The sequence below is a fragment of the Orycteropus afer genome, unplaced genomic scaffold (genome assembly GCF_000298275.1).
Source record: "Orycteropus afer afer isolate SDZICR_OR568_19922 unplaced genomic scaffold, OryAfe1.0 scaffold00018, whole genome shotgun sequence".
Taxonomy (NCBI): Eukaryota; Metazoa; Chordata; class Mammalia; order Tubulidentata; family Orycteropodidae; genus Orycteropus; species Orycteropus afer.
This window is the reverse complement of record NW_006921605.1, coordinates 15,379,049-15,399,393: the sequence shown is the minus strand read 5'-3', so window position 1 is coordinate 15,399,393 and position 20,345 is coordinate 15,379,049. Positions and strand designations below refer to the sequence as shown.

The 20,345-nt window shown below is 51.7% G+C and overlaps 1 protein-coding gene across 1 annotated transcript in view; it reads left to right on the top strand.

Moving 5' to 3' along the window:
* The window catches only part of AXIN2 (axin 2), a 31,083-nt gene that overhangs the window by 7,182 nt on the left and 3,556 nt on the right, over window positions 1-20,345 (top strand). Inside the window, exons 2-9 of the mRNA XM_007959702.2 lie at window positions 3,249-3,389; window positions 12,591-12,693; window positions 15,085-15,225; window positions 15,360-15,865; window positions 16,116-16,310; window positions 16,624-16,860; window positions 17,852-17,947; window positions 19,282-19,449. Coding sequence (XP_007957893.1) covers window positions 3,249-3,389; window positions 12,591-12,693; window positions 15,085-15,225; window positions 15,360-15,865; window positions 16,116-16,310; window positions 16,624-16,860; window positions 17,852-17,947; window positions 19,282-19,449 — 1,587 coding nt within the window. The remainder of the gene's footprint in view (window positions 1-3,248; window positions 3,390-12,590; window positions 12,694-15,084; window positions 15,226-15,359; window positions 15,866-16,115; window positions 16,311-16,623; window positions 16,861-17,851; window positions 17,948-19,281; window positions 19,450-20,345) is intronic.

Below are 20,345 nucleotides of genomic sequence, written 5' to 3'. Positions count from 1 at the left end.
AGCCCCGTCTGCCTGTCCTGCTTTACTGCACGAGGCGCGTTTCTCCATAGCCGTGGGCTCTAGCCAGCGTCAGCCCCGTCTGCCTGTCCTGCTTTGAGTCAGCATCCTCATCTAAGCACCCCACATGCCTGGGAACGTGGGCTGCTTTGGAGACATGGGTGCTTCCATTACCTGCCCCCATCCACCCCATGAGCCCACCCCAATCATTTAGAAGTGCATTCTTCTGAATTTTATAGCCCATTTCCTCTTGTTCTGCCTTTAGCGGTCATGCCAGACAGAGAGCCGTCTTCTCCTCGTGAGTTCCTCTTATCAGCCTGGGGACTGGTCTACTGAATCGTCCCTCAGCCTTCTCCAGAAGAATCAACTGCCCTTCCCTTGTTCTCACTACTCCAGTCTGTCCTGGGTGTCAGGGAATCCCAGAATGTTGACCTGGGCACCCAGTTCCAAAGCATGGAAGGTCTTATCATTCTCTTGAATCATCACAACAGTTCCTGGAAGGTGGTGAATCTTCTCACTCTCTACACGTACAAGAACAGAGCCAGAGAGGCCAAGGGACAGTCCAAGGCCACTTGGTTGGAGGCAATGTGTTCATGTGAGATGCCCTTGGTTTGACCCTTCGGTCAATTCTGTGCCTACGTAATATTCTAGATCTGCTTTACCCAAGTTCCAGTATCAAGGGCCCTGCTAGAGTTGCATTCTTCTCAGAGCTGAGATGCAGGATCCATCTGGCCAGGAACCAGTGGGTTGGCCCCCAGCAAGGCTTTTGGCCTTGTTAGGGCTTCAGTTGTGAAGATGAAAGGAGACGATTGGGCAGTAGGTATCCATTTCTAAGCCAAGGGAGTTGGATTGAGATAATTTCTAGGGTCATTTTGGCTCTAAAATTTTAGGACTCTGATAGTGACATTTCATGTTTGTTTTCTCCAATTAGAGTACAAGCTGTTTAAAGAAAAGGGGATTTGTCACTTCTGCTTTCTGTTTCATCCCCACCGGCCCCCAGATTGTGGCAACATCTTCCCATTGGGCTCCCCATCTGCCCCACCCCTCCTTTATGGTCTAACCCAACAGTGCACTTGCAATCACATATACTGCTGGGGAGTCCTTCCTTACCCCCAGTTAAGGCAGGATTTGTTGGCCCTGCACTTGTCATCTTTTCCAGGTTCCTAGCCTAACTATAGTAAGGAGCTCTGGTAGCATAGTGCCTAAGGCACTTGACTGCTAACCAGAAAGCTAGTGGTTCAAACCCACCAACCACTCCTTAGAGGGAAGGTTGGACAATCTACTTCCATACTGATACCGCCTCGGAAACCCAAGGAGGGGTCGCTATGAGTCGGGTCTGATTCGATGGCACATAACAACATCAACAACCTAACTAGTTAGACCCTTCTTTCTTAATATGAGGAGGCCTTTGCACTGTCTTTCCCTTCCCTCACTCCTGGGTGTCTTCTTGAATTCCTGCCCACCCATCAAGGTGCGTCATTCCTCTACCCCTCTCAGGAAGCTGTCCATCCCCAACCATTGTAGCTAGAAACATCTTCTCCATCTTCTGGATTCCCTGTGCCAGATTGCTCATAACCTACCTCTTTTTCTAGAAGAACTTTCAAAACATGTGGAAGGTAGCCTTTGTATTAGCAGACAGAAGGAAAGGTTTAGTGAGAGCCAGACCGACCAATCCCATGCCTACCACTTCCAGCTGTGTGGTCCGGAGCAGGCTGCTGTACTTTGGGGCCATTACGGGTCCGCTCTGTGAAATGGACACAGTGGTCCTTCTTTCTCAGGTGGCAGTGAGGATTAAATGAGAGCACTCCATAAAGGTGCCCTCCTTGTTCTCCCACGGTACGCGGTGTTTATCTTCCTCATGGCATCCCTGCCACACACATTATGGTGACCCCGCCCTCACAGCCATGGGTACCAGGAGACCTGAGACTGTTCCTGAATGAACCCAGAGTCTAGCACAATGCCGCAGATATCGTAAGTGAGTAGGACATTGGTGACCACGTGCAGACAACTGACTGGTGACCTTTCATGTGTCCCTTTTGTTTAGCAGCCTCAAGGCCATCTTTATGGACCAGTTGCAGGAGCCTAAAAGAGTATGTTCTCTTCTGAGCCTACCCTTCTCTAATTGATTTCTCTGCTGCTGGCTTAGGCTTGGAGAGCCCAATAGAGTACGCCATGGTCTCTGTACACAAGGCCTCCTGCATCATCAGGCTTTAAGAGTCTGCCTGTAGCCCACTGACCCACTGTGGCCCCTTCCCCTGGAAGTGGCTATCCATCGCCCCCCACCCCAGTCCCTCACTGGTGACAGAAGAATGTGGCCCAGCAGGAGACAGGCACACTGGTTGTTCTGGGAGGAGATCAAGAGGGCAAAAGTGGGGAGTCAGAGGCCCCTGAGACAAAAGGGCGGGAGACACTGAGAGGAGGGGCCTGAGCCTTCCTTTGAAACAGCTGCTGCTCACTTTAATCCTCTGGCTGTAGCTGGCTCTGTGAGGAGGAAGCCCTGGGGTGGGTAGGGGGCAGGGTGGAGGCCCAGCTCACAGGTGGGATGGGAGTCCTAAACATCACCTTGAACTCTTGTGACCTGTCTGTCCAGCTCACCATGTGCTGAAGTGACAATGCCATGCCAGGCTTCTAGTGTGTTTGTACCTCTGACCTGGAGTTTGGGTGCTAAAGAGGTCTTGGGGCCCTGATACTGCGTTTCTGTATTTGCTTGTATTGAATTCACTGGTGGACACACCTTCTCTCCAAAGTAGTATCTGGTGTCAGATCCTTTGTGTCTGGATGGCTTTTGATTTTTGAAGTCAATCTAAGTCATTTGGAGGCATGAGCTGAGGAGGTCAGCAGGCCATCAGTGCAGGCTTGAATATGGGGCAGGAAGGGAAAGACACTTGGCTCCCACTGACTTGTTCTCCTTGCTCGCTCCATGGCCCCCTCCCTAAGCAGAATGCATTCCTCTATGCAAATGTGTGTTTAGAATTTTGTAGGATCCCCTGGAGTGCTCTGTCCCTGGCGGGTCTGCCTTTGGGGACAGAGGAGTCTGGCCTGCTTCCCCCCATCCTCTGTGTGGCCAAATTAGTGGTTCAAAGGGCTCCACTTTGGAGGCCCTGTTCTCTCTGCCCAGATGGACAACTGGAGCTGGTTATCAGGTTGGCGTCGACTGGGGGTTGGCTCACTTGGTTGTCTTGGAGTCACCAGGTGAACCTGGGTTTCTGGTGAGGCTCAGTGACCACACTGTCCTTTTACTTTTCATGTAGGTCCTTCAAGAGGAGTGATCCTGTTAATCCGTACCATGTAGGTTCTGGCTATGTCTTTGCGCCTGCCACCAGCGCCAATGACAGTGAGATCTCCAGTGATGCACTGACTGATGATTCCATGTCCATGACAGACAGTAGTGTGTAAGTATTCTGGGGTCTCCACCACGACATAATTGGGAGTGAGAACCACCAGGCCGGATGTGCAGAACCATCAGCCATCCTCACCTGGTTATGCAAATCCCAGCTGTGTGTGTATGACATTTGTTTGGTGGGAGGGGAGTGGTTCAGTGGTGTGGGGGTGGATAAAGGGGATTGGCATGGCAGTCTGGGTAGTGTTAAGCTTACAGCCTTGAAATGTCAGTTGGATGATGCCTTAACAGAAGAAAACTAACCTAACAGAAGAAGACTTCTACTTAAAGTTGTTGTTGTTGTTGTTGTTATGTGCCGTCGAGTCGGCCCCGACTCATAGCGACCCCTCCTTGGGTTTCCGAGGCAGTATCACTACGGAAGTAGGATTGCCCAACCTTCCTTTCGAGGAGTGGCTGGTGGGTTTGAACCGCCAGCCGTCTGGTTAGCAGGCAAGTGTCTTAGCCACTATGCTACCAGAGCTCCCCTACTTAAAGTAGAAGGTTAAGATGATTCTCTGTAGATTCCTTGAGTTAAAGGGGGCAGGGGGAGTATGGTTGTTTATTTTTGCATCTTTCATCTGTGCAGAACCAACAGGTGGGAGACAGGGTGCCATTAGAAGAGGTTCTGTTCAGAAGTTAATTGCTTTTGGAGGAAAAGGCATATTGAAGGTGGGGGTAAGGAAGCCAGAGCCCTCTACAGGGTGACTGTGTGTGTGTGATGTTCCCATATGGATACCTTCCAGTAGACATTGTTGAATTCAGTAAGTGTTGGTGGGTGCCTACTGTGTCAGGAATTGGGGACCCAAAGTTTGGGCTTCCTGCTTACAGTCACACTCATTGACATACCTTCTCTTCAAAGTAATGCCTGGTCTTAGATCTTTTGCGGGTGGATGGCTTTCATTTTTGAAGGCAGTGTAAGTCATTTAGTGGTGTGGTCGGATGAGGTCAGCTCAGGTCGGGTGATGCTCTGGGTTTAGGTCACTTGAGGTCAAGCTGTATCGATCTCTTTGGGAGTGGAGAGCAGCGGTTCTCTGCAGAGGGTGGCCTGGTGTCCCCTTCTCTTGCCATCCTTTGAGATTCTAATTCTGGACAGCTGGGCTTGGCCATGGGCAGAACTCCCCAAAGACTTCTCACCCAGCAGCCAGCTGAGAGCCACTGTTCTAGATGTGATCTTTGCAGGCTTTTCCACAGGTGTCTTGGAGTAGAAATTTCACCTCCTTTGGTAACGATTTTGAAAGGCAAGCCTGTGTAAGTTCTGATATTATTATTTCGAGTTTCTGCCTTTTTCCTTTCTAAAACTATACCATCTATTCTTCTAGTTTGTTTGAAATGATGTGGTTTCTATTGGTCAGTGTCTTATTGTTTGGCCTGTGGCATAAAACCAGTTGGAAGGAAAATCTGTGAGGTTCTGGACTCTACTCTGGATTTTCCTTGTGACCATTATTGTGTTAACCTCAGATTCCCCTCTTAATAAAGGGAGAGAGATCCTTAAAGTGAAAGACCAAAAAAAAAAAAAAAAAAACTCACCACCATTGAGTTGATTTCAACTCATAGCGACCCCCCATTGGGTTTTTGAGGAGGTATATCTTTATGGAAGTTGATTGCCCTATCTTTCTTCCATGGAGCAGCTGGTAAGTTTGAACTGCCAACCTTCTGGTTAGCAGTCAGATGTCTTAGGTGCTGTGCCACTAGGGCTTCTTTACAGTGAAAGGGTCAGTTTGAATAAAGCATTTTGACATTAGTGAAAATAGAATAAGAGTATACATCTTTCACCCAGTACAGAGACATGAGGGCTTCAACAGAAGTGGGTTTTCCTTGGTGATTGACTCTATTTAAACATCCATAGTTGGACGTATTTCTTAAAATAATTCATGTTGCTCTGTCTTCATTAAATAGCAGCAGGTAAAGCATTCATTTATTGCTTGGTGATCCAAACAATTAGTATCACCATCTGTTTCCACACTGTCCTGTAGTATTGTCTCTTGGGCTACAAGGTTACATGGGGCTCTGTGTCTCTGCACATAGTGGCGGCCTTCCCTCTTTAAAATAGCTTTGTTTTCTTTGTGTCATTCCACCTGCAGTGATTTTTTGCTGCTGTCTATGCTTGCTTTCAGCAGCATCACTCCTTCAGCTTTGATTGATCTGTGCATTGCGTGGAAGTCTTCACATTATGTGTAAAATAAGAGTAAGTTGGATTTGAATGAGGGCATTGAGTGAAGCTACTAGATGTAGTTCAGTTAAGACTGCAAGGCTTCTGTTTAAGTTTCTTAGAGACTGTTGTTGGCTTGCTTCCTGGCCTTTGGCTATATTTCTGTCCCCATCATAGGGGTGTTATTGTGGGTTCATGATGAGAAAACTTGGGTGCAGTCCCCTTATGTGTTCTTGTTTGATTCTCACAAGACCTACTTAGAAAGGCAGGCAGTTCTTCGTGATTTTTTTTTTTTTAAACAGAGGAAGAAGTGAGGCTCCATGGCTGTTCGTGCCAGGCAGAACTCGGATCCAGGTTCTGTGCGTTCTGGATCAGGCCACACATGGTCCCCTGCCCTTGGCCTGGTCCTCTCCCCAAGCAAGAACATTTCTGACAGGAGATGTGTTCACAGGGCCAGTTGGTGTGGTGACTGTTGAGCCATGTGGGGTTTCTTGTATTTTTATGGATTATTAGATCACTTTCTTCTTTAATGGGTTGAGGGGAGGAGTTCACCCCCTCATCCCCATTCATTCTGCTTCTTCAAAGCTCACAAGCCCCTACTCTTCTTCTCCCCAACTGAAGGACTTTGTGGGCTTTTGAAGCCCTGGAAAGCCTTTTAAGAGGGTTCAGAAAAGTGACCTTTGCAAGTCAACTGTTCTAGGTAAAACAAGGATTGTGGTGAGGACCAGTAAGATCCACTTTGACAGAGAGTTAGAAAAAGACAAATTCCTCACTTAGCAACTTTCTCTTTGTGGCTAGAAAGATACCCTTGGGTTCCAGGGTGGCAGAGCCTCTGGTCATTGTAAGCTTCTCCACGGAGTAGCTGCCTTGGGTTGGTGATGAAAAGTACCCATGCTTGGGGACCTGAGTGCACATGGCATCCTTACTATCTTGGGCACAGCCAGTCTTCCCAAGAGCATGGGGTGATTCTGAGCCCTCTCCTAACCAAGTGGGGAGATGTGGCCATCTTGGTTGTACCCATGTGGAGCCCATTTCTCATCTGTGTACTGCCATCCTTTCTTGGGAGCTACTGGCCCAAGTCCAATTGCCGCATTCTGCCTGTAGTCAAGGACAAAAGAGTCTTGGAACGAAAGCCCACCGGCTGGGGTGTATGTTTGGGCTTGGATGTCCCTGTGGGTCTCAAGCTGCTACCAAGGGCTGGGCACAGGGAGTATTGGGAGCCCTCCCCACTCTCTCACCAACAGGCTTGGCATGAGCTAAAAGCCCGGGGTCATGCGAGGCGCTTTCTAGCCGGCTGGCCCCGGGTGTGTATGATCTGCCCGGTGTCGGCCGGGTCACCTGGGATTCCCAGGGCTGGGATTAGACCCTCTCTTCCGAGCACTGCCAACTGGGGGCCTTGCACAGATGAGTGCACGGAGCGAGAAAGAAAGTGTGTGGGGGATGAAAAGCTGAGCTGAATCGCTTTCAGCCCATTGTTCGTCGGGAAGCTTAGAGGGGATAAGAGGGTAGCAGGCCCCTTTGAAATTTCCTTGAACAAGTGAATAGGAGCGCCCCATATAGCATGAAAAGACCCTGGCTGTTCTCCTCTGTCACAGTGGGCCGAGGGCTGGGGGGCTGGGGACTGGGGCTGGCGGTGCTGCTGGGAGCTAGGAAGGGGAGCGACTGGGGAGGGGCAGGAGAGGGGGTCACAGGCGGCCTTCAATAGACTCCAGAAGGTTTGAGTTCATTAGACACAAGCCCAGGGAAGCAATCATCTCATTGGCGACAGAACCAATTAAGTCCCTGGGGGCCTTCACAGGAGGCCCGGTAGAAGTTGGGGCAGGACCGTCCGGCACTTGGCTCTTCTTCAGCAGGGCCTGGACGTCCAGACAGACAGACAGGGACTTGGCGGAACTCATTTCCTTTCCCCACAGCCCGTTGCTGACTTCTGCTTCCCTGTGAAGTAACAGGCTCTGTTAAAGATGGCTGGGGATTTGGGCCTCCACGTCGTAGGCCTCAGAGAAGGGAGTTTTACGAGCCTGATACTTTGCAACCTGTACTCTCAGAAGACAGGGCTTTTTAAGTTTTTTAAAGTTCACTTCCAGACTCCCAGCAAAGCCTAAGCTCCAGTCCTTGGAGTGTCGGGGGCAGCACGATTGACAGGCCATGGCAGGGCCTCAGGCTTAAGAGGATAAAGCCAGGCGACTGGAAACCTCAGAAATAGGGCCTCTGCCACCCAAGCATAGCTTTGCCGGTTGAAGATTGCCAGAGCCATGGAACCCGAGTCCGTGTGGAGAGAGGCTTCCCACTCTCTTTTCTCTCTGCTGATTTGCCCCTTTTTTCCTGTTTTAAAAACAGCCTTACTGGGATCTAATTGACATCCATTAGATTGCACGTGTTTAAAGGGTAGTTTTGACACGTGCATATACCCATGACATTACCACCATGAACAAGATGGTAAATAAATCACCCCGTTGTGGCTCCTCCCATCCAACCACTGTTCCACATGCTGTCACTACCAAAGAGTCAGGCGCGGCTTGGTGTGTGGGCAGCTTCTGCTCTGGGCATCCCCAGGTCGGCACAGGATCACTGCCTGGTGTTTCACGCAGGCAGACGGCCCAGGCTGGGTTATGGATTTATTTTCGTTACCTTCTGTCTTATCTGGGGGTCTACTTTGCATACCCAGGAATGCATCCAAGAGACCTTCAGACAGCACCTTGTTTTACAAACCAGGCTTTGGAGGTTGGTGTGACCAGAGGCCCCCTGTGGAGTGGTTGCCACGTGAAGATGCCAGTGGCCCCATGTACCTGTGGGCCTGCGATTTCAAAGTTGCCGGTAAAAGGTGCTCAGGTTAGGGTGGGCGTGGCGGAGTCCAAAGGCTAAGCTAAGTGGCTCAGCTTGAGTGGCAGCTAACTAGGGTCCACGCTTCCAAATCAGTGCTCCCCAGACACAGCTGGGGCTGGCAGCAGGCCTACGAGCTGAAGCGTTTACAATGAAAGGAGCCGGTGTAGGGATGGAGACACTGGTACCCTTCAGCCCACAGTTTGGAGAAGCTGATCATAGACTCTCAGAGCTTGGGTAAAAGAAGAGGGCTCTTCTGGGCTGAAGGCCTGTTTTGGAAGAAGGTTCTTGGCTTGGGGAATCAAAGCCATATTTCTTGAGGGTGCCTGTGGAGCCTGCTGGAACATCCACAAGTTGAAGTCTCCCTTTCTGCTCTGGAGACAAGCTCCCTACTGTTGAGTCCTTCACTGGCCCTGGTGTCATAGTGTGTTGGGGAGGAGTGCTTATCAACCATTTACTTCTCTTGCCTTCAACTGGTCAGGGACACCACCTTGACCAGTGGTGTCCATCTGGGAGGAAAGGAAGGAGAAAAGAGCCAAGGTGGAACACCAGGAGGAATCCTGGGAAGAGGTGAAGGTGGACTCTTCCAGGACTCTTGAAGCCCTTTTTGTTTCATGGTGGGCCATGGGGGGGGGTGCTTGACTCCTGTCCCCCAAGATTTTCAAGAAGAGGGCTAAAGGGAGAGCCTCCGCCCTCTCGGTAAGCCAGGAGAAGGCAGTGAGCATTGTCTTGCAGCCCTGGGGCAGCAGCTCTTGTTTGGGACAACTTGAGAATCCAGTCCGTGGAAACCCCCACCCCTACCTGTAGGAGATTCCAGGTGAGAGAGAGGGGGACACTCACTGCTACTTGATAACTCTAAGGCACGCCCCACAGCCAGAGTACTAAGTGTAGGGTGGGGAGGACTTTCCAAACCATCCCCCAAATTTCCCAGTCGTCCCTTCAGAATGTCATGAGACTCCTTGGGGCTTGGGAAGTGGTACCCCAAGTTCAGCAGGAAGCCTGGGTCTAGCTGGGCCGGCAGGGGGTGTGGTGGGATGGGTGGGTGGACATCTTGAGATGAATGAGGGTCATGAGTGTAGGTGGTTGATGTAAAGACGCCAGTTCTGGAGTCTGACCGTGGCTTGGATTTGAATCGTGAATCTAACCGCTACTGACGGTGACTTCAGACAAGGGAATGAGCGTCTCTGGTCATCTGTAAGATGTGGTTGGTTAATCAGGGTGCTTGTGAGAGCTGGGTGGGATTATACGTCGAGGCCTGGACCAGGGTCTGACCCACAGTAGGATCTCGGAAAATGGGAACTGCAGCTCCTGTGGGAATCATGCCTTGGGTGGGCTTTGCTGCTGGTCATGTTAGAGCACCATGGGGCATTTTCTCCCATGGAGGATAAACCATCCCAAGACAGAGACACTGAGTTTTGATAAATAAACTTCATGTGGCTCAGCAAGTTGCCAGGATTTAGCACTTTTTATCCCACTGCACCATCAAAGGCAGGGCACGTGCCAGGCCTCTGTGACCAGGAGCTTGACTGGGAGAGTTGTGAGTTCTTGCTTTAGATGTTGCTCTGCCTAGCCCCTGAGCCCCTCAATAGGCATTATCCTTTACATGCATCTTCGTCACCAAAACCAACCTAAACCCATTGCCATTGAGTCAATTCTAACTCATAGCGACCCTACAGACAGAGTAGAACTGCCCCATAGGGTTTCTTTATGGAAACAGAGTGCCTCATCTTTCTACTGCAAGTGGCTGATGAGTTTGAACCACCAACCTTTTGGTTAGCAGCCAAATGCTTTAACCACTGGGCCACCAGAGCTCCTCCTCTTTGTCAAGGTTTGGCTAACCTAGATTGGTGGGTTGATCTGCTGTGATTGTCATTGTCCCTACCGTGGCCCTCTTCTCTAGCCTAGGCCAACAGACCTCCAAAAATTGCAGTTCCTTGGAATTCTAGAGCATCATAGATAAGGAGCTAGAGGTTGGCCCGTTACCCCGGCTGCTCCCTGGGTATGTTCAGGCATTGCTGATTTCTACTCAGGACAATGAGCCAAAGGCATTTTCCTCCCTTCCACTCTGTTCCCACCCTACCGTGAACAAACAACACTAGGGAAGGGGGGGGATAGTCAGACACCCCATTTCAGTATTTCCAGCCTGTGAGTTTGAGTCATGCCATGGCCCTAGTGGCTCACCTAACTCAGGGTTTTGTAAATAAGTGGCCTCTGGAAGAACGTCAGTGAGAAAACAGTTACACCTTTGACCATCTGACTGCTTTTACGAATGAAGTTCTTTAAAATAAAAACTGTGGCGACTCCACATCAGGCTTTTAGTCAAGACTAGGTAAGGAGGAGGCCTTGCCTTTCAACTGCTTCTACTTGCTACTTTTACTTTTCATAACGATGACGGACATAGGAGTCCATACTTCCTTCAGGTCTTTGCTCGGATGTCACCTTCTCAGTGAGGGTTTCACTGACCACCCTGTTTAAAACTGCAGCCCGATCCCCCATGCCCCCTGTGCTTCTCCCTCCCTCTTTCCTGCTATATATTTCATATACACCTTCCAACATACAGTAAGGAGCCCTGGTGGCACAACGATTAAGCACTCAGCTCTAACGGAGAAAGGCCAGCGGTGTGGACTCAACAGTGGCTCTGCTTCTGTGCAGGTTACAGCCCAGGAAACCCTCCAGGGAGTTCTTCATCATGTGGGGTTGCTGTGCTTGAAACGGACTTGATGGCACCTAGCAACAACACATACTATGCTTACTGCCGGTGTTAGCTGTTAGAAATATGCTTCACGAGGGCTTTTTTTTTTTTCTTTTCCCTCCTGTATTCACTGCTCTCTGGCCCAGAGACTAGAGCAGGGTGTGGCACTCCCTAGGTACTCAAAAGAAAAAAAAAAAAGAATGAATTGTACTGAATGCACGTGGTGGGTGGGCATGTGTCTGAGAACTAATGGTTGAGGGTGGTGGGGCGTGAAGCTGAGAGAAGGAAGGAGCCAAGAGATACCCTTGTGGTGGCTTATAAGGAAATGTGGAAACAGCATGGAGACTGACCATTGGAGAATTCTGCATACCTCCCGTGCCTGGAGTAGCCTCTGTGGGTTTGGTCCAGACCCCTATAGACTTTTGCCCTGGTATGCTCTGTGAGGCCCTGGTTCCTCAACTGGGGGCAGTGTGTCAGCTGTGGAAGCGAGCAGATGGTTGGGAGAACTAAAAGGACCTTAGAATCTCCTGTTCTAGGAACTTGGTAAATAATGGGGCCTTTACTCTGTCTAGATCCCTGGGTGGTGCAAATGGTTTGCACTTGACTGCTAACCTAAAGGTTTATGGTTCAAACCCATCCAGTGATGCCATGGAAGAAAGACCTGGCAATCTGTTTCCATAAGATTACAGCCAAGAAAACCCTATGGAATGCAGTTCTACTCTAGGTCCGATAGGTCACCGTCAGTGGGAATCAATGCCATGACAGTAGGTTTGGTTTGGGTGTATTTTTTTGTTTTCACTCTATCTGGGCTTGTTGGAAGGAGCTCTAGTGGTGCAGTGCCAAGGCATTTGACTGCTAACCAGAAGGTTGATGGTTCAAACCCACCAGCCGCTCCATGGAAGGAAGATGAGGCAATCTACTTCTGTAAAGATTTACTGCTTTGGAAACCCACTGCACCTTCAAAGGCAGGGTACATGCCAGGCCTCTGTGACCAGGAGCTTGACTGGAAGAGTTGTGAGTTCTTGCTTTAGATGCTGATCTGCATAGCCCCTGAGCCCCTCAGTAGGCATTATCTTTTACATGCATCTTAGTCACTAAAACCAACCTAAACCCATTGCCATTGAGTCAATTTCAACTCTTAGTGACCCTATGGACAGAGTAGAACTGCCCCATAAGAGTTTCTTTATGGGGTTCACTGTGAGTCAGAATTGACTTGATGGCAGTGGGTTTTGGGGTTTGGGGCTTGTTGGGGTATAACCCAGTTCTGAGACCAGGAATGTAGAGAGATGAGCCGACCAACTCTTTCCAGGTTGATGCTTCTGCATCTGAGAGGGAGCCATGTTTCTGGAGATGACGGACGGTCTTAAGTTTGGTTTGGCAGTTTGCCCTTGGCTCAGTCGCTCCCAGCATGGAGGACGGTGGCACCGGTGATGCGTAGTGTACTCCTGTGGAAGTGTGGCCCGACTATGATGGGGGCTCAGGAGGGTGCATGCTCCAGCCTACTGCCGAAAGCCCCCTAGTGAGCCTGCAGGTTCTCTTCTCTTTTCCCTTAGAGATGGAATCCCTCCATACCGCGTGGGGAGTAAGAAACAGCTTCAGAGAGAGATGCATCGCAGCGTGAAGGCCAATGGCCAAGTGTCTCTACCTCATTTCCCGGTGAGTCTTAGGCTGGCGGGGGAGGCAGTGGTTTGCAGCCATGTTGAGTCTGGAAGAAAAGGGGGGGAAGGGGAAGGCCTCGGGCAGGTAGGAGAAGCCAGCAGTATGAAGGTCCCTGAGGGGAAGGGGAACCAAGGGTTGGACTGGGTCAGAGGTGTTAATGATTGGTTGGGACATCAAGTTGAGCACAGACGTAGTTATGAGGCTCCAGATGACCTATGTGACCCGTTACATTTTCTCAGTTCAAAAAAGAAAATGTTTGTGAGAGAAAGCAAAGTACTTCCTTGGAAACCCAGAAATACTGAGAGACAGTCCATGCTTCAGAGTGTGGTCTGCTTATTGGTACAGACTTCAATAGAACGGAAGCCCCATGAAGGCAGGGGTTTTTGTTTTACTGTATCCATAGGAACAGTGCCCGACACATCATAGGTGCTCAGTGAACACTTGCAGAATGAGCGATGAGGCTGGAGGCCTTGCCCTAGGACATCTGCTGCTTCTGTCTGCTCCGTGGCCAAGTCATTTCCGTCAGCCACTTCCCTGTTCACTTGACCATCTCTCCTGCTGACCCCAGAGGGCAGCTACTCCATCTTGTCTGTTTCCAACCCCAGAACCCCAGTACCTGCTGTGGAGTCTGTCTAACACATGCAGAATGGGAGCGGTGTCTGGAAGTGAGGGTCACATGAGTGGCTTCTGCCTGCGTTTGAGAGGCTAGGTGGGCTTGCTGGGGAGGACTTCTCGAGGTTGGTGGCATGTGGCTCCTGGGCCCGAAAGCCTCGCTCTTCATTCCTGTCTCAGAAGCTCTGCTTCTTGCCCTGTTCTAAGAGCCAGGTTGCAAGGAAGCTCCCGTTCAGAGGGGTAGAAGACCACCCAGTTTAAAGCAGACACCTCTGCTTATGAATCCCGTCTGCCAGCTTCAGAGAATCCAGTTGATCCATCCAGCGCTTAGGAAATTAACACATGGAACCACTCAGTCCATCCGGTGTTAGCAAGGGATGTTGCTGGAATACTTCCTCTCTGAAAGCCCCTCTCACCGACGGGGACGGACTTACCTATCTTTTTTTTTTTTTTTTTAATTGAGAAAACTTGAGGTTGCTTTTCTGGGGCCTTCCAGCAGCTTCCCCCAACAAACACCCCCCAAATACACCAGTGCTGATATATGAGAGTTGGGTGGGGTTTTTCCTTTTTGGACTGGGGTGTATATATGTGCTATCACTCAGGCCTGTAAATTAGATGGTTTTGTCCTGGCTGTGCCAGTGGACTTCCTCCACAAGGTAGCGCTTTGATCCAGGGCTGATGGGCAGCCTGAGTGGAGACAGCCCTTTCCTATGGAGGCACCGCTTGTCCCCTCACATGTTTCTGCTGCAAAGTGTTCGCAGGGGCAAGCCTGGCTGGGGTTAAGGGTGGCCTTTGCAGGTTGACCTTCTGCTCCCCAACTCCCACCCAAAGAGTAGGGCCAAGTGAGAGGGGGAACCGAGGAAGAGGAGTTTGCAGACCGAGGAGGTGGGGGGTGTGTGTGTGTGTGTGTGTGCGCGCGCGCGCGCGCGTGTGTGTGTGTGTGTGGAGGGCCGAGATGACAGGAAAGGGACCGAAAGGCGGCGGCGGGGGCTCTCTGTATTCGCTGCTTTTGGCAGGCGTGCCCGGTGCCTTTTCATATTCCGTACTTGAATTGGAGATGTTCCTTTTTCCCTTGATAGTGGGGCTTGAGGCAGCCGAGCTCAGCAGTGTTCTGCTCCTAGCCTGCAGCGGCTCTCTTCAATTTCTGTACAAAGAGATGGGAGGAGGGGTGGCGGAGAGCCAGCGAGATCTAGGACGGTGTTGAGACAACACCACCTCAAAGGTGCGCAGTGTGCAGCCAGGAAGTAAATTACCGCTTCTCCTCTGATCCGCAGCCGGCGGACTCTTTTTTATCCATTTTCCGCCCCCCCACCTCCCTTCCAATCTTATTTTTTTTTAATTTCCAACTCTCTTTCTGTTTAGACTCTACTTTTTATTCCTTGAGTTAGTCTCTTCCTCCCCTCCCCACGACGAAGGGCTGCTTTTTTTTTTTCTTTTTTTTTTGATGTGTGACAACAGTCTTTGAAGATTTTCGTCTTCAGAGTAGCTACTGATGGGCTGGTTGTACTACAGAGAGAACAAGCCGGGCCTCTCGGAGTGCGACCAACTGCTCCTGCCCAAGGCAAACGCTGGTGGGGACCATGGCTCTCCATGAGGCCACGGTGCAGCCACATAAAAATCCTGAGCAGCCCCGGCCGCTTTGCCATACGCCTGCCATCCGAACACCGGGACGTGGCCAGCGGTGCGGGGCCTCAGGAGCTATTGCAAAGCTGCCCCAGCCTCCGTGCACCAGGCATGCTAACCATGGCGTGGCCCTGTCTTCCCCGTGCCCTGTAGAGAACCCATCGCCTGCCCAAGGAGATGACGCCTGTGGAACCTGCTACCTTTGCTGCCCAGCTGATCTCCAGGCTGGAGAACCTGAAGCTGGAGCTGGAAAGCCGCCACAGCCTGGAGGAACGGCTACAGCAGATCAGAGAGGTAGTGCTGGGCGCTGGCCTCCACCCCGGGGCCGGGCCGGGGAGAACGTCAGCTCTGGGCAGGCCGCTGGCTGCGGGGGTTGGTCCCTAGAGCAGAGGAGCCTGATGCTCACCAGCCACGCCCTCCTCTTCCAGGATGAAGAGACGGAGGGGTCGGAGCTGGTGCTGGGCTCACGGGAAGGGGGTCCCCCGCAGCACCCCCTCTCCCTCCTGCCCTCCGGCAGCTATGAGGAGGACCCGCAGACGATTCTGGATGACCACTTGTCGAGGGTCCTCAAGACCCCTGGCTGCCAGTCACCAGGCGTGGGCCGCTACAGCCCCCGCTCCCGCTCCCCAGACCATCATCACCACCACCAGCACCATTCCCTCCTCCCACCTGGGAGCAAGCTGCCCACCTCGGCTGCCACGTTGGCCAGCTGCCCTCTGCTGGGGGGCAAGGGCTTTGTGGCCAGGCCAACCACAAAGCATGTCCACCACCATTACATCCACCACCACACGGGGCCCAAGACTAAGGAGGAGGTTGAGGCTGAGGCCGCTCAGAGGGTACACTGCCTGTGTTCGGGGGGCACCGAGTATTACTGCTACACCAAGTGCAAGAGCCATCCCAAGGTGCTGGAGCCCATGCCGGGGGAGACATTCGGGTGAGTGTCATCAGACCCTGCTGCCCCGCTTTGGGCTTCTCCCAGCCGGCACCCGGGGTAGGTCTGATGTGAGGTCAGGGGCCACAGGCATTTAGCTTCCAGGAGGGAGGCGGAGGGCAGGGCAGAATGGGGGGGGGGAGGGTAGGGGCAGCAGGTGCACCCCTCCCCCACCACTTTCCTAGTACCCCGTTTGAGGAGCCCCGAAATTTAACGGGCTCTCTGGGTCGGTGTGGTTCTTGGTTCCCCACAGCAGCAGCAGAGGCAGTACCTTGCCCAAACGGAGTGGGAAAGGCACGGAGCCGGGCCTGGCCCCGCCCACCAGGGAAGGAGGGGCCCCAGGTGGGGCTGGGGCGCTGCAGCTTCCTGGGGAGGAAGGAGACAGGTCGCAGGATGTCTGGCAATGGATGCTGGAGAGCGAGCGGCAAAGCAAGCCCAAGCCCCATAGGTAAACGCCCGCCCACCGCGGCCACCGCGAGGGTCAGCACAGTCAATACTGAGGTATCATGGGATGGCTGTTTCTGCAGCCGGCTGAAAACAAATGGGACTGTTTGCTCCTGCCATCTTAATAGTAGATGCTGGACTGAGCAGACCACAAAAATGTCATGTTTTGGCAACAGCCCTTGCTCGTGTGAGGGTAGAGCTGTTTTCCTCTCCCTCTCTGAGAGCAGAATAGAGAAGTTTCTGTTGAAGTCACATTTTCCAGTTTTGCTAACCCAATTCCTTTCCTTCTGCTTCCTCTCTCCTCATTCCTCGTTCAGTGCCCAAAGCACAAAAAAGGCCTACCCTGGGGAGTCTGCCCGCATCGCTCCTGGAGAACAGCGAGCCGGCCGGCACCATCTGTGGGGGGCCAGCAATGGGCACCCCCGTGCCATCCCCCGGAACCACCCATTCACCCCGGACCCTGCCATGCCTCCCCTGACCCCACCCAATACCCTGGCACAGCTGGAGGAGGCCTGCCGCAGGTTGGCTGAGGTCTCAAAGCCCCCAAAACAGCGGTAAGTGGATGGCAGGTGGTCCAAGTGTCAAATCAGAGGGTTAAGACAGTGGTTGGGTTTGGAGGTAGAGAGCTGGCCTGTTCTTAATGGGATCAAACCAAATCAGTTGCTGTCGAGTTGAATCTGACTTACGGCGACCCCCATGTGTCAGAGTGGAACCATACTCCGTGTGATTTTCAGATGGATGATGTTTTGGAAACAGACCACCAGGCCTTTTTTCCAAGCACCTGTGGGTGGCCTCAAACCTCCAACCTTTTGAACAACCAACACATTAACCATTTGTACCACCTCCTAAGGGGAAAGACCCTCCTTTTTTGCCTGGGCCCTGAACATTGTCAGGCACGAGTTGCTTAAGATTCGCCCTTCTCACCTCTACATGTTGTCCTCTTTAGTTGTGTTGGTTCCATTGGTGTGAACTGGGATCCGTTCAGGCAGGTCATGCCTAAAAATAGGAGAGTGACTGTCACCAATTCGTTACCAAGTTTTCTCCCTGTCTCCATCATTGAAAGCCAAGTAGATGTGGGTCTGAGGAAGCCACACCTCGTGGGGAGTGATGACCCATCAGCCCTTTGTCTGGGCACCCAGAGGTGGCTTAGATTGGCCATTTCCAAGATGTCTTTCAGGCTTCCTTGTTGTTGGGTGCCATCGAGTCAATACTGACTCATAGCAAACCCGTGTGACAGTAGAACTGCCCTATAGGGTTTTGTAGGCTGTAATCGCCGTGGGAGCAAATCACCAGATTCTTCTGCAGAGCTGCTTGGTGGGTTTGAATCACCAACCTTTAGGTTTGTAGTTGAGCGCTTCACTCTTGCACCACCAGGGCTCCTCCAAGCGTCCTGGACCCATGTTAACATTTGGACTTGATTGGGTCCCACGAAGGTTGAAGATCAAGGTTGTCTGTCTTCAGGACCCCAGAAAGTGCTATTTTCTCTCTGTTCTCCAATTGCCTGGGGGGTGGTCACTAAACCCCTTGTCCTGGCTGTGTCCTCAGGTGCTGTGCAGCCAGTCAGCAGAGGGACAGAAACCACTCGGCCACTGGTCAGGCAGGAGCCGTGCCCTTCTGCACCCCAAGCCTGGCTCCTGAAGAGTGAGTGTCCTCACCTGGCTTTCCCGAGAGCCACTGAATCCACTGAGTGGGTTGCATTTCAGGGTGTTAGACATCTGGACATGCAGATGCATTTCTTTGAAACTTTTTTTTTTTTTTTTTAAACGACCTCTTGATTTTAACATGAGCAGCAAGGAATGCAGGTGTTGCCATGATTAAGAATCTTCAAACGACTGTGTTATGCATCACAGCTTGTGCACGAGTTTCCCTTCTTACTGGGATGAATGGGCTTGAGGTCCCTGGGCACACCTAGTCTCAGGCTGGGGTGTGAAGCCATCAGCAGGTGGGCAAAGGAGGCTCTAACTGGGGGTAGGAGAGTTGCCCTGTTCATCCTTGCAGGTCAGTGTGCCTAGAAACCTGTTTTGCGCACCTGAGCGGGAAGGTGACTTCCACCACTGCAGACACAGAAAGGGCTTTGTTTTGTGTTTGGAGAAGAAGGAATTCTTCCCTCACTGTTCCATGCTTCTCTGTATAGATTTACACACTCACACAGTGGACGGAGAAGACTGGCTTTGCTTAATTACAGGATGGTGTATTTAAGCAGAAATCTGCAACAGAGATCTAAAATGGCCTAAATAATTAAAGTTCTCTTCCTTTCCTTCTTCATCTTGGGCAATGAGCAATGTTAGAAGTCCTGACTAAGCCACCTCCCTGGATCCTTTCATTTTAACTGGTTGACCTTAAGTCTACCTGCTGTCTTAGGCTATCAGGTTTTTTGTTTTTTGTTTTTTAAGCCAAGCTACAGAAACAAATGTTGTTATTGTTGTTATGTGCCATTGAATTAGACCTGACTCATAGCGACCCCTCCTTGGGTTTCCGAGGCAGTATCACTATGGAAGTAGATTGCCCAACCTTCCTTTCGAGGAGTGGTTGGTGGGTTTGAACCACCCGCCTTCTGGTTAACAGTCAAGTGCCTTAAGCACTATGCTACCAGAGCTCCCACGAAAAAAAATAGGGAAGTGGAAATAACTGTGCAGGAACCCCAGTGAGCTCTGGGCATTCCAAGTTTTTGGAATCCCAGGAGGTGCTCTGGGCTCATCCCTAGATTACACCCTGTTGGGGCTGAGCACCCCACTTGTGCTAACCTGAAAGGCTGCTCTGGGCCCCCACTTGGTGGTGGTGAGGGAGATGGCATTGATTTGTCAACATAAAGGGAGTCGTTCCTCCCTGCACGCCCCGTGCAGCTGACATGGTGTAGACCAGGTGGCTGCCTCAGTTTCTCTCTGGAGACAGTGCCGGATGCCCTGTCCCCTTCTTGTGTGTGCGCTTGCTCTCAGCTACGGTGCTGAACTTGTTGCCTATCATCTTATTTCCAGCCACAAAGAGCCAAAGAAGCTGGCAGGTGTCCACTCGCTCCAGGCCAGTGAGCTGGTTGTCACTTACTTTTTCTGTGGAGAAGAGATCCCCTACAGGAGGATGCTGAAGGCCCAGAGCTTGACCCTGGGCCACTTCAAAGAGCAGCTCAGCAAAAAGGGAAATTACAGGTAAGATGCTGTGGCTTCTTTCAGTACGTTTGCTGAGGACCGAGAGCCAGAGGTGGGAGCAGCTCCCTGACCTTACTGGACCTGGGAGAGACCTTGGAGGGGCGAGGGAGCTCAGGGAGGGCAGAAATTGCTCAGGGAGGCTGCTGTGGGCGGTTCTGTGGGGTCCCGGCCTGGCCTTTTCCACCAGGTAAATACTTCTTTGAGGAAAAAGAGAGCAGTCTGCTTTTTCAGAAGGAGAGGTGGGTTTGGGCCATTTCGTGGGCACTCTACCTGAAAGGGAAGGAATGTGTGTGTGTGTGTGTGTGTGTGTGTGTGTACACACATAAGAGAGAGAGGTAGGCAGGCAGACGGACTGAGCAGGACGGCAGAGCTGAGAGCCCTGCCTTCCTCCTGGCCCAGGTCTAGGAGAGACTGTCCCTCCACAGCTAAAGTGCTGGGAAGGGCAAGACCATGCCTAGGCGACTGGGCACCCTTTCTGCTTGAAGGACTGCCTCATTCTGCTTGTGTCTGTTGTCGGGTCATTGGAAGCAGAGGTGTTCTTTTACACTTAACAGAGGAAAGGCAGGACCTACGGGTGGCAGGGTCTGTGGATGGGCATGGGTTGAATAGGGCTGACCACTCTCCCAGCCTTGGCCCCATTACCTTCCCCTCCCTGCTGGGCCCTTACTGAGGGGGGAGGGACTCCTTCCCTCTGCTACAGAGTGCAGACACCCATACCGGCTGCAGAGCCAGTGAGAGGAGCTAACCAGAAGAGGTCCAGCCCTGGCCATTTTACCTTTTCTTTCTCCTGAGTGAGGGACAGGTGATTGCTCCATCTTGGTCCACCCAGAGTCTCCCCTGCCCCTTCTCAGTGGCCTTCGTCCCACCAGGAAATGTGGATTCTGCCACAGTGCTGT